The following is a 13,943-nucleotide window of genomic DNA, read 5'->3' on the forward strand; positions in this document are numbered from 1 at the left end:
GGTGAGGTTGCTTTAATAATCTGGTATAAGTCTGTTTGAATTTCAATAGAAAGGTGGGGTTGAAAAGTTAAAGCAAGTGTGAATAATACTGGTTGCAATCTTTTACCGTAGACTGATTTGAAGGAAAAGTCAGTTTAACTGCATGTGTAACAGAAGTATGTTTATCTTTATAGAAGTATCTTTATCAATCGTGCAAACCCATTTCAAAATGTTTTTTTACATAATAGGTTGGATAAAAATAAAAACATATATTTTTAAGGAAAGAGAAAGGTTGAATTTGAAATGTGTCAAACAATGAGGAGGTGAATGAATGAATCAATAAAAAGAAGAAACCAACAGAGGTCAACTAAATGGAATGTTAAAGATTACCCTAATTTTCTCTTTTTCTCTTCATCAGCAATAAAATGAAGACTTTTGAACTCTGTGTTGTCCTCATAACCAAAGAACACTACTGTTGGGAGACCTTTTGACCTCATCACATAAGTTGCTCAAAGTTGGAACCAGCCAACATCTTACAGTAGTGCAACTTCCTCCTTTTGAAAATACATACAAACTCTACAAAATCCACATCACTTCTAGAGGACTCGACTTCACCGCGGACATCTGTCTGTGAAGCAGGTCCGGTAAAAACGTAAGTGCTCATAACTTCAATAATACGTAACAGTCAAAGCATGAGATCGAAATAGCAGGATTTTTGATAGGTGTAAGTTTGGTTTGCTCTGCGTTAATTCAAACATCATAAAATTGCTTATTTTTAAAAGAGAATAAAAGATGCAGGGAGGATGGCTTAGAGAAAATTCCATTTTAGAAGGGAATTCAATCATGGTTTTCTTAATATTGTTTGAAGCTGCTTACTAGTAAATTAAAAATCTATATTTAAACAAAAAATGAGTAAATACAATTTTTTGTCACTACATGTTTTAGACATCTAACTTCCCTTTTTCTTTTTGATGATTGTCATTACCATGTTGTGAAATGTTTGTTTTGTAATTTAGCGTTTCTTCACTGTTTCCCAAACAAAAAACACTCTTTACCTTAAAAAAGGTCAAATCTGCAATCCTCATTTTCTAAAGTACCACGTTGTAATTGTTCTAATTGGGTTTTTACAAATCATAGCTTTTAAAGTATGGAAATAAATCACTTATTCCCTTTATTTTCATCAATCTGTGTAATCATAATGGAGAAAAAAAGATATTTAGCAACAAAAGGTCACGTGATATTTGCCTCTGCAATTCCTTCTAATTTCCAGCCTGCTGGAAGGTGCGATGGGATTCATTTATAAATGCCATTATAAGTACAATTTAAGTGCTACAATTAAACTTGTGTTCAACAGCAGGAATCCATAAACAGCACAAAACACCTGCGACTTCTCACAGCGAAACACATTTATTCAGAGTAGAATGTAAAGGTCCCCTGAAATATTATTTTTGTTCATAAATTGATATTTTATCCAAAGGCTTTAGGTGTATTTTGTTACACTTGATAATTTCCTTCGGGGAACTGCATTGAACTTGTTTATGCAATTTGCAACTATGGCTGAAAATGGAAAGAAATTATTCTTTATTTATATCAAAATCCAAAGGCTCTGAATTATCGCTTATTCTGACCCTTATTAAAAAAATCTAAAGGAATTATAGACATGAATAACCCCAGCAAATGCTGCATTCAATGGTAGCTTTTTTAATGCACCCTACTCTGGAATGATTACTTAAGGGTGAAATGCAGTGAACATGTGGCTTGTTGTTCATCATTCATTTCATCATTTCACCTTCCATGGCGAGTTGAAAAAGCAGCGTGTGGTTTCAGTGACGGACTGAATATTACGAAACAACATAAACCATTATTTGTTTTTCTCACACAATAAATATAACTACTAAATCGTTTCAGTTTTATTGAATACCTTCATCACCAGGTTTCAAAAATATCTATCTATAAAACAACTGAAATATTAATGTTTCAGTGATTCAGAAGCCCAGAAACACTTTTTATGAACCTTCATATTGATAATATCATAAATAAATAGACTCAGCAAAGAATTTCTCCGACAAAACCTCTGCAACTGTTTTATTCATTAGAGCCTCATGAATAAACCCTACTTAAACACCTTTAATAACCTCTAAATGCTCTAAACATGTGGCTTGTTTCATGTGTAATCTCCAGAGTTTCTGCCTCTCCTGACTCACAAAGATGGCTGCAGCTCTGACTCTCCTTCTCATTGGTTCTCTGCTGCAAGGTGAGCTGCTCTGCATTCACATCTGGATCATTGAGTATTAAAAATGTTGGATTATGAAAGTGTTCTGCTGCCTTTTTCTCAAAAATGTAATCTGATGCCTGAATATTTTTTTGTTGAGACACAAAAACATTGTGCGAACAAAGTAGTGACTTTATTTTAAATAGTCTAAGAATTTGAGCGAGGTAACGAAAGTAAAAACTGTAAACTATTATTCAACTGTTCTTATTCCTGATTTGTTTCTTGTGTTTCAGGTGCTCAGAGTAAAAGGTTTAAGGCATTTGTGCTGCAGACTATAGAGGTTCTTAGAGGATCCTGTGTGACCATCCCCTGCTCCTTTGAGATAGAAGATAAACATGAATCAAACCTAGATGACACATGTAGAGCACAATGGTTCAACGATGACACTCTTGTGTTTGACAGCAAAGATCCACAAACACGTTTAAATAATGGAGAACTGACAGGAGACTTGACAAAAAAAACCTGCACCACAACCCTGAACAACATTCAGCCTGCTGGCAGCAATGAATATGGCTTCAGGTTGGAATGTGACAACAAACTAAAATATAGTTTTAAACAAACAATTACAATTTCAGTCACAGGTAATGTGTTTATTAACATTTCACTCATTAGAGATTTGTTTAACTTGTTTTGCATTCATTTAATTTGGCAAATAGTGAACAAAATGTAGAAGTGACGCTTTAGTGACGTTCAAATGGACCTTCTCACCAGATGTTCCTCCCAGACCGACTCTGACTCCGTCAGCTCTGAAGGTGGAGGAGGGAGCCTCAGTGAGTTTGAGGTGCTCTGCTCCAGCTCCATGTCTGTCTCATCCTCCAACTGTGACATGGACCAAAGGCCTGGGGGACATTGTGGAGACACTGCAGGAGAATAAGGACAGAACCAAAGTCCTGACCTCTGTTGTGACCTTCACTGCCTCTCACAAGCATCATGGAGAGACAATCTCCTGTGAGGCCTCCTACCACAAACAGGATGGAAGCGCTGAGTCAGCTGCTACTTTAACAGCTGATGTTTCATGTGAGTTCATTCATCCTCATTAATTGTTTTCATAGATATTGTGATGTCGTGAGAGGCAGGGCCGCTCTCACCGGGGTGGTTCAAGTAGTGTGAGGACACCAGGTTCAAAATGTAAACAAAGGTTCACGTTCAAAAACGTGTAACTTAAGCTTCGGTCAATCTTCGCCAGTAAAACTTAAATAATGCCTCATCTTCTCAGTCCCTCCGGTCTCCAGGAATCCTCCTGCATTGGTCCTGGTCTTCTGCATCGGGCCCAACCTGCAGCTCGTCTCTCTCTTTTCCCTCAATGGTGTGTCCCCCACCCTATAAAGGCCTTCAGGTCGTCATACCCTGATGGGTTTCAGGTGTGAGGGGGATGCTCGGAGTGGGGTTCCTAACTCCACCGGCAGATGGAGCAATAGCAGTTACAGCCATCTTTGGTGAACGTACCTCCCTTCCCAGACCCAGCCTCTCGTGACATCACAATATTTTAATTAAAATGATCTCATCGCTTAACATTCTTGACTTGATACAAATGTAGTTTATTAATATATTAGTAATGTGAAAGAATAATAGTTGTAAACTATTTTTAAAAGGTATTAATGCTATTGGGGGTAGAAATGTTCCTTGGTCTCAGATTAAAGGACGCGATGCTTTGGTCTCTTTTATATTGTTTTAAATTGAGTGTTATTTGGTGACGCCTCCTCAATCTTTCGCAAATTCTGATTTTTTAGTGATCCCCCATTTTACTAAACAATTTACTGATTTATTGTAAAAGTAATTGAGAAAGTCAGAAAGTCAAACTTTTTTTTTTTAAATCAGAGCTGAGCTTTTTCATTTGTAAAATTTAGACACTAAACAAAAAACACAAACATGTCACATTTTAAGATCAAACCACCTTCTCGCCAACTATTGCTTTAAAAATAAAAAGACATTTAGAAAAAATTGGATGACAGTTCAATTATAGTCCGTTTTTTACATCCAATTCCTTCAAATGTTACAGCAAAACATATTGACTTATATTAACAAAACCAATCCTTCCTTGACTTTACTTTACTACTACTTAAGTCTTGACCGTATCTTATATTCATCACAGATGCAGCACAGATCCTGCTCTCATCCGACTGCATCACAGCTGGAGACCAGCTCAACTGCTCCTGCTGGACTCTGGGAAATCCTCCTCCCACTGTACGCTGGTATCTGAACGGGTCACCTGTCAATCACTCCGAGGAGCTTTCAGTAAGCAGCGCGCGTCTAAATGACACGACCACGCGGAGCATCATCACGGTGAATAGACAGCAGGAGGCGGGTCTTTCCTCGCTGCTCTGCCGCAGCGTGAACTCTCGGGGATCTGCTACTCAGCGGTTTTGCGTCGGCAGCTCAGAGCCTCAAACCACCGCGGGAAGTCCAGGTCTGTCTTTGTCATCATACATGATGTGATTCCTCAGAACATAGCATTTTATAACTGACCTTTTTTTATACCCCTCCTCCCCCAGAACAGCACATGAATGAATCTTCATGAGAATCCAAATGTTATCATGGAAGATGTTATTTTAATGCGTCTGTTTAACCTTCGTGCTCTTCGGTTTTCTCTCAAACCGATTGTACAGGTCGATTTACGCTGACATTCATCGTCACGGTTGTTGCTCTTACGGCAGCGCTGATGTGCGCTCTCCTGTTTGCTATCGGGTCAGTGGCTGTTTGTTAATTCAGCTTTAGTATTTGTGTTGACTGTTTACTGTCTCTCCAGCCAGTGACTCCAGTCAATAAATGTGCAACACTTAAGGTTTCTTTGTATTCAGAATATAATTAATTATAAAGTATTTTAAATTAGGATGTTGAGGATGCATAAGCATATTTCTCTTTACTGATGCAAATTGTCTGTTTTAACAGGTTGTTGTCTGTGGTATCCTGATATTTATGTTGTGATATTTACCTGCATTACCACTCCACACCACAAGAGGGTTAGTTGACCTTCACGGTCATTAGGCATAGTAGTTGTTAGATACTAGATAGAAGAAGGATAACCCGCTGATGTCCTGTCACGTTGCACTAAATAAATGATAACTATGATTATCAAGAGTGGTTTAGTCTTTTAAATACTGAAGTTACCACATGTCTATCAAGGTCTCATGTTTCTGAAGATCTGAGTGTTCATAGATGATAATCAGCAGCTGTATGTGGCCAGTGCTACATTTTCTCCTAATACAACCTGTTCAGTACTTCCATTCTGTCAACTAATTAACAAGCAGGTCCATATCTAATGTAAAAATTGTAAAAAATGTTTTCATATCAAAAATGCCCTATTTTCTAGAGCTCACAGGACCAGGGGCCTTAACTCTGGAGAGAGTCAGTACACCGGTGACACCAGCTCCGCTGTGGCGAGCCAAGGCCTCGCAGGTGAAAAGCTCATTGAGGTACGAACTGTTTCTCTATTTCAGATGACAATAATCAAACATAATATCTGTGGTACTGACAGTTTAACAACAAATGTATATTACAGCTATCTGTAACAGCGGAGGAGGCTATCTATGCCAACACCAACCTGACGCCAAATATGCCAAATACTCGTGTAGGAGATCAGCAGGTTGCCCGTAGAAGCCCAGAGGAGAAGCCGGATGAGGACGGCAGCGACGTGCTCTACTCGAGCGTCACTTTCAAGAGCAAGAGCCAGATAAAGGAGGGGGAGCGCTCCGGGGGCCGGAGTCCGTCTCCTTGCTCCTACCTGGAGGAGGAGAGGCGCATGGAGGGAGGCGCGGCCAGAGGTCACGTGGTCAACGCGTCGGAATTGGGGAGTTTGTATGACAAGATTGGGATGAGGAATGTTGCCACGAAGACGATCAACACTGAATATGCCCAGGTTAATTTGTAGAGAGTCAATTATTATCCATCGAAATGTTTTCTTCCATGGATCTTTGGTAAGGATTATGAATCACGTTCGCGTTGTATCGTCAGTGTTTTGTCCCTTACGTGTTCTCAAGTATGTCAAATATGTTGTTTTACATACTTGACACCTTCCTTCATCAAGCCATTGTATTGGGTTCTGTTATTTTTAAACAACAGAACCATTACAATGTTTTACAACAGAAAAAACAATGAAAAAGAGAAAACTGGATCCCGTCTAACAATTCAACACTTTCAGCTACCAAATTAATCCAAAGTCAATTTTAGGCAAACTGTATTTGTGTAAGTTACGTCAACGCACTTTGACCAAATGCAACAGTACAGTACACGGTACAGTACAGCCTCTAGTACCTTATTGCTTAATTATTGCAGTTTGTAGATTGTAAACAACAACTAATCCTTCTAATCAGTGAGACTTCAGTATAAAACTTAAATATGTCAATGTCTTATAATAACTGTGCATATTGCTTAATCAATAAAGGCTAATTATAGGTTTTTGTTGTGTCTTTATCATTTGCAAAAAACAACTTCACCAAGTTGGAAATATAAACATTTTGTTTCATTGAGGCCAAACGACTGAATATTTGGATAAAAGATGTGTGATGTAAAAAATAGCTTTAACCAAGAAGCATGTGGGACTGTGTGAAAATACTTTTATAAATACGTTTATTTCATCCTCCCACACATGCAGCTTTAGTGACTTCCTCATTTTCAGATCTCTACGTTGTTTTAAAAATAAGCACAACTTTTAAGGATCTTCATTTCTCTGCACATCTGCCATCGATCTGCTCGAAGGACGAAAACAAATGTAAGTCATCAGATCTTTTTATGACAATTAAAAATCATCAAAACTGATTTCAAATAAACGACAAAATATGTAGAACGTAGACATTAATCAACTTTAGAACGATGAACAATTTCAAAGGAATAGAAATAAAATTGTGAAGAAGGGTAAAATTTTACAACTTTTGAGCCGTTATTTGATTGTGGTTTTGGACATCGTCACTCTTGAGTAAAACAATTACTTATTAAATGTATTTGAAGACAAAATGAAGGGACACTGTGTCTTTGTCGTTGTAGCTTTTAGCATTCATATTCCTGTTTTTGCATTTCATCATTTCACCTTCCATGGCGTGCTAAAAAGTAGCGTGTGGTTTCAGTGACAGACTGAATATTACGAAGCAACACAAACAATGATTTGTTTTTCTCACACAATGAATATAACTACTAAATCATTTCAGTTATTTTGAATACCTTCATCACCAAGTTTCATAAAAGTTCAAATATATTTATGAATATATATATATACAGTGCATCCGGAAAGTATTCACAGCGCTTCTCTTTTCCACATTTTGTTAATTGTTGTTACAGCCTTATTGCAAAATGGATTAAATTCATTATTTTCCTCAACATTCTACACACAACAACCCATAATGACAAAGTGAAAACTGTTTTTTTTTTGCAAATTTTTGCAAATCTGTTACAAATAAAGAACGAAAACATAACATGTACATAAGTATTCACAGCCTTTGCCATGACACTCAAAATGTAGCTCAGATGCATCATGTTTGCACTGATCATCCTTGAGATGTTTCTACAACTTGATTGGAGTCCACCTGTGCTAAATGCAGTTGATCGGACATGATTGAGAAAGGCACACACCTGTCTATATAAGGTATCACAGTTAATAGTGCATATCAGAGCATAAACCAAGCCATGAAGTCCAAGGAATTATCTGTAGACCTCAGAGACAGAATTGTATCGAGGCACAGATCTGGCGAAGGGTACAGAAAGATTTCTGCAGCATTGAAAGTCCCAATGAGCACAGTGGCCTCCATCATCCGAAAATGGATGAAGTTTGGAACCACCAGGACTCTTCCTAGAGTTGGCCACCCAGCCAGACTGAGCGATCGGGGGAGAAGGGCCTTAGTCAGGGAGGTGACCAGGAACCCCATGGTCACTCTGACAGAGCTCCAGCGTTGTTCTATGAAGAGAGGAGAACCTTCCAGAAGGACAACCATCTCTGCAGCACTCCACAAATCAGGCCTGTTTGGTAGAGTGGCCAGACGGAAGCCACTCCTCACTAAAAAGCACATGACAGCCCGCCTGGAGGACTCTCAGACCATGAGAAACAAAATTCTCTGGTGTGATGAAACAAAGATTGAACTCTTTGGCCTGAATGCCAAGCGTCATGTCTGGAGGAAACCAGGCACTGCTCATCACCTGGCCAATACCATCCCTACAGTGAAGCATGGTGGTGGCAGCATCATGCTGTGGGGATGTTTTTCAGCGGGAGGAACTGGGAGACTAGTCAGGATTGAGGGAAAGATGAATGCTGCAATGTACAGAGACATCCTCTATGAAAACATGCTCCAAAGCGCTCTGGACCTCAGACTGGGGCGACGGTTCATCTTCCAATAGGACAACGACCCGAAGCACACAGCCAAGATAACAAAGGAGTGGCTTCGGCACAACTCTGAATGTACTTGAGTGGCCCAGCCAGAGCTCTGACTTGAACCCGATTGAACATCTCTGGAGAGATCTGAAAATGGCTGTGCACAAACGCTCCCCATCCAACCTGATGGAAATTGAGAGGTTCTGCAAAGAAGAATGGGAGAAACTGCCCAGAAATAGGTGTGCCACGCTTGTGGAATCATAACCAAGAAGACCTGAGGCTGTAGTTGCTGCCAAAGGTGCTTCAACAAAGTATTGAACAAAGGCTGTGAATACTTATGTACATGTTATGTTTTCGTTCTTTATTTTTAGCAAATTTGCAAAACAGTTTTCACTTTGTCATTATGGGTTGTTGTATGTAGAATGTTGAGGAAAATAATTAATTTAATCCATTTTTTCAATAAGGCTGTGACAAAATGTGGAAAAAGAAGTGCTGTGAATACTTTCCGGATGCACTGTATATACGTAAAATATGTTTCATTAGTAATGTTTAACTTCAATTGTGTGTGTGATGTCTAATTTGAAGGGATTTAACTGAGTTTCAGTGGTTCAGAACCCCAGAATAACTTCTTCTGAGCCTTCATATTAATAATATCATAATAAATTATAGACTCGGCAAAACATTTCTCCAACAGAATCTCTGCAACTGTTTTATTCATTAGAGCCTCATGAATAAACCCTACGTTAAACACCTTTAATAACCTCTAAATGCTCTAAACATGTGGCTTGTTTCATGTGTAATCTCCAGAGTTTCTGCCTCTCCTGACTCACAAAGATGGCTGCAGCTCTGACTCTCCTTCTCATTGGTTCTCTGCTGCACGGTGAGCTGCACTGCATTCACATCTGGATCATTGAGTATTAAAAATACACAATGTACACTGTTAGTGAAGAATTCACACCACAGTACAACAGTATGTGTAATATATGCTGCAGCAATAGGACACAGTGAGCTGCTAAAGTTTTCTGCTGCTTTTTAAATAAATATTCTTTGAATAAATCGGTTTGACAATGGATGGATGGATGGATGGATGAATAAATCCTTAGAAATTAACACAGAATCCTTAGTCGTTATTTTAGATTGTGATGATAATGAGGTATTTTGTTAAGATTTTAGTGAGGTAACCAAGCAGTAAATATTGATCGTGACTTTAAAAAGTTTTATTCAACTGTTCTCATTCATGATTTGTTTCTTGTGTTTCAGGTGCTCAGAGTAAAGAGTTTAACGCATTTGTGCCGCAGACTATAGAGGTTCTTACAGGATCCTGTGTGACCATCCCCTGCTCCTTTGAGATAGAAGATCAATATGAATCAAACCTAAATGACACATGTAGAGCACAATGGAAACTTGGTTGGGAAAAAGTTGTGTTTAACAGCAAAGATCCACAAACAAGTTTAAATAAAGGAGAACTGACAGGAGACTTGACCAAAAAAAACTGCACCACAACCCTGAACAACATTCAACCTGCTGGCAACTATAGTTATTTCTTCAGGTTGGAATGTGACAACGGTCTAAAATATGATTTTGCTGCACAAAGAGTTCTTCTTTCAGTCAAAGGTATTAAAGTCTGTTTGTTTACATTTCACTCAATCATTTATCTTACACAGATTCCATTAACCTGTTTTGCATTCATTTAATTTGGCAAATAGTGAACAAAATGTAGAAGTGACGCTTTAGTGACGTTCAAATGGACCTTCTCACCAGATGTTCCTCCCAGACCGACTCTGACTCCGTCAGCTCTGAAGGTGGAGGAGGGAGCCTCAGTGAGTTTGAGGTGCTCTGCTCCAGCTCCATGTCTGTCTCATCCTCCAACTGTGACATGGACCAAAGGCCTGGGGGACAGTGTGGAGACACTGCAGGAGAATGAGGACAGAACCAAAGTCCTGACCTCTGATGTGACCTTCACTGCCTCTCACAAGCATCATGGAGAGACAATCTCCTGTGAGGCCTCCTACCACAAACAGGATGGAAGCGCTGAGTCAGCTGCTACTTTAACAGCTGATGTTTCATGTGAGTTCATTCATCCTCATTTATAGTTTTCATAGATATTTTAATTAAAATGATCTCATTGATTAACGTTCTTGACTTGATTCATAGTCAGAACTGAAATAATTAGTTTATTAATCCATTAGTAATAAGAAAGAATAATAGTTGTGAACTGTTTTTAGAAGGTAATAATGATTAAATGAGATTAAAGGTGAAAAGATGCTCTTGTATCTCACTTTTGCTGCTTTAGTCTCTTTTTTTCACTGTTTCAACCATTACTGGCTTGTTTATGAAAGTAAATGAAAGATGAACGATATCGCAAATTATTCTTAGTTGCAGTTCCGGGTTAAAGGTCAAAATTGTCCTTTTACGAAACAGAACCCTCGGTTTAAATGTTATCCACTATCAACACTGGATTGTGAAAGAAATTAAGTAGCTTTAAATTGAGGTTTTTTGAAACAATGAAGTGTGTTCTCTTTCTTTTTTCCTCTCTACATAATCTGCCGTGTTTTCAATACAATATTACATCTAGAAAATATACAAATGTTTAATTCTTCAGATTTCCCCAAAGTCACCACAGTGTCAGTCCGTCCCTCTGGTCCAGTACTAGAGGACAGTAGTGTAACTCTGACATGCAGTAGTACTGCTAACCCAGCAGTGAAGAAGTACACCTGGTACAGAGCGGATGGAGAACAGGAGACTTTTATTGGGACGGGACGTGTTCTCACCATTAAAGCCTCTAAAGAAGACAGTCCTTTTCTCTGCACGGCTCAGAATGATGTTGGAGTTGGACGATCCAACAACACACACATAGACGTTCAATGTGAGGATCACGTTTGAAAGATACTGTATATCCTCTGGACCCCGATACACTGATTGAATAGATAGTTTTACATATTAATTGATTGTGTTTCATTACTGATTCCTCAGATTCCCCCAAAGTCACCACAGTGTCAGTCCGTCCCTCTGGTCCAGTACTAGAGGACAGTAGTGTAACTCTGACATGCAGTAGTACTGCTAACCCAGCAGTGAAGAAGTACACCTGGTACAGAGCGGATGGAGAACAGGAGACTTTTATTGGGACGGGACGTGTTCTCACCATTAAAGCCTCTAAAGAAGACAGTCCTTTTCTCTGCACGGCCCAGAATGATGTTGGAGTTGGACGATCCAACAACACACACATAGACGTTCAATGTGAGGATCACACTTCTTTCACTTGATATAAAGCTTTATTTCAGTAAATTAATTGAAATCTATTTATGGTAAATCTGCAGTTTAATAAAATAAACTATTCATCTCCTTATTTATTATTTAAGCAAGTTGAGTCACAGGTAAAACTAAGCTAAGCTAAATTACTGGAGTCTAACTGTATTTTATATATTGTACAGATGCAGCACAGATCCTGCTCTCATCCGACTGCATCACAGCTGGAGACCAGCTCAACTGTTCCTGCTGGACTCTGGGAAATCCTCCTCCCACTGTACGCTGGTATCTGAACGGGTCACCTGTCAATCACTCAGAGGAGCTTTCAGTAAGCAGCGAGCGTCTAAATGACACGACCACGCGGAGCATCATCACGGTGAATAGACAGCAGGAGGCGGGTCTTTCCTCGCTGCTCTGCCGCAGCGTGAACTCTCGGGGATCTGCTACTCAGCGGTTTTGTGTCGGCAGCTCAGAGCCTCAGAAATCTGCTCAGAGTCCAGGTCTGTATCATGTGCACTGACAACTTGAGAGAAGTGTATTAGGTGGTCGTTGGATTTGTTTTTATTTTCAGAAATACTATACAGGCTGTTAGATGGAACACTTCAGTGCTTCAGTTAGGAGGTGAGGCCCAGAGCGTTATAGAAAAACATTAATGCTGGTGATACTTCTCTTTTTTGGCCTAACTTTACCATCAGTGGCCCATGTAGACTTCCTTAAACACCCCAATGTGTCTTATTGGGTAACAACGCAGTTCTTAGTAACAAAAGTACACTTCATGCAGAGACACTCGTACCAGACTCTCAACACAACAAGAGACACCCACGGTTTAAACACACTGGGAAGGTGCAGGTGAAACACCAGGGCAGGAAGTGAGGTTAACGCAGGGACACAAGATACAGGAAACTAGAAAATAAAATAAAACACAGGACAAACAAAGACTGTGACAGAGACTTACTAGAAAAAAATTCTTTTTTTTAACTTAATGTTATTTCACAACTTTCACACATTTGACATTAGTGAGGTTGGGCGGGGGTGTCTGGAAACATCTGATGTGACTGTTGAGATGTTAAAATACGCCCTACGGTCTTTGTATAACTTTTAAATTTACGCAATTGATTCTAAATAATATCTACAAATATTTAATGGTAAAATGGTAAAAGCTGTTTACTTTAGAGTCTGTTTAAACTGAATTTTTTGACGGCATCTCTGAGGTTTCACCAGAACAAACGATGATCTTTCATTGTCCTCACGTTTAGACCGAGTGATGTTGACAGTTTTCATCAGTGTGGTCGTCGCTCTACTTGTACTAATATGTGCTCTGCTGTTTGTGATCAGGTAAGGTGACATCAACATGTAACACATAACAGTCAACACTAAAGTTTACATCCTCTCCTGTGAGATTTTATTGCAGCTTCCTCTGTAATAAACAAAACAGACGACTCACATACACACATGTGATTGTGAGACAAACGTTGTACTGTACTTTCCAGGGCTCAGAAGACCCACCATGACCGCCTGAGGAGTCAGTGCACCGGGGACACCAGCACGGTGACTGCAGGCCCTCTTCTAGGTGGAGAGGGACAGGAGGTACCCTCCCAGGACGCTGTTCTACTTCAGTTGGACCGGATCAGCAGAGCACGTTTGGCACTGATGTTTTCTCTGTAATTGTATAGTTACCAAACAACGCAGAAGGAGCCAGCGGAGGCTCAGAGAAGACCAGTGATGAGGGCAAAGATGTGGTTTACTCGACTGTGAACCAGAGGACCAGGAGCCAGAAGAAGAGGGCCGAGGCCTCGGAGGAGAGTCCCCAGCCGGGTGGCTCGTTCCTGGAGGAGGAGATGTGCACGGCGGGAGGAACGCTCAGAGGCTTTGTGAGCAGCGCACTGGAGATGGAAGGTCTCTATGGCAACGTGGGGCCCAGGAATGTAAAGAAAGAGGTGGGAAGTGAATATGCTCAGGTTAAATTCAAAGACAAGAGAGGGATGCATAAGTAGACCACAGATCTAAATGCTGTGTGAAGTTTTCAAAGTATTTCCTTCCTCTGTTAAATGGGTGTTTTCTTGTTTGTCAGCTATGGACATTCAGATTAAAGGTATTATGTTCCTTTGTTTTTGAGTTTATTGGTCTCCTAAGATAATTTCATCAAGTTAA

At 39.6% G+C, this 13,943-nt stretch overlaps 2 protein-coding genes across 4 annotated transcripts; both read left to right on the forward strand.

Annotated features, from left to right (window-relative positions):
* The first annotated feature begins 516 nt into the window (after window positions 1-516).
* Window positions 517-6,644, forward strand: LOC120810615 (sialic acid-binding Ig-like lectin 14). 2 transcript variants are annotated; one of them, XM_078094735.1, is made up of 9 exons: window positions 517-631; window positions 2,161-2,233; window positions 2,485-2,832; window positions 2,963-3,268; window positions 3,468-3,557; window positions 4,344-4,658; window positions 4,858-4,936; window positions 5,562-5,664; window positions 5,751-6,644. In XM_078094735.1, the coding sequence occupies exons 2-9, from the start codon at window positions 2,188-2,190 to the stop codon at window positions 6,117-6,119; spliced, it is 1,656 nt and encodes a 551-aa protein (XP_077950861.1). In that variant the 5' UTR covers window positions 517-631; window positions 2,161-2,187; the 3' UTR covers window positions 6,120-6,644. The 2 variants fall into 2 exon arrangements, with proteins under 2 accessions (XP_077950861.1, XP_040021256.2); XM_040165322.2 differs by lacking the exon at window positions 3,468-3,557.
* A 235-nt stretch (window positions 6,645-6,879) lies between these two features.
* On the forward strand, window positions 6,880-13,895 carry LOC120810399 (myelin-associated glycoprotein-like). 2 transcript variants are annotated; one of them, XM_078094727.1, is made up of 10 exons: window positions 6,880-6,959; window positions 9,354-9,426; window positions 9,807-10,160; window positions 10,308-10,613; window positions 11,149-11,412; window positions 11,520-11,783; window positions 11,978-12,292; window positions 13,049-13,127; window positions 13,283-13,379; window positions 13,466-13,895. In XM_078094727.1, exons 2-10 carry the CDS (start codon window positions 9,381-9,383, stop codon window positions 13,784-13,786), a joined length of 2,046 nt encoding a protein of 681 aa, XP_077950853.1. In that variant the 5' UTR covers window positions 6,880-6,959; window positions 9,354-9,380; the 3' UTR covers window positions 13,787-13,895. The 2 variants fall into 2 exon arrangements, with proteins under 2 accessions (XP_077950853.1, XP_077950854.1); XM_078094728.1 differs by lacking the exons at window positions 11,149-11,412; window positions 11,520-11,783.
* The last annotated feature ends 48 nt before the right edge of the window (window positions 13,896-13,943 follow it).

This window comes from Gasterosteus aculeatus, chromosome 20 (assembly GCF_964276395.1).
Source record: "Gasterosteus aculeatus chromosome 20, fGasAcu3.hap1.1, whole genome shotgun sequence".
Taxonomy (NCBI): domain Eukaryota; kingdom Metazoa; phylum Chordata; class Actinopteri; order Perciformes; family Gasterosteidae; genus Gasterosteus; species Gasterosteus aculeatus.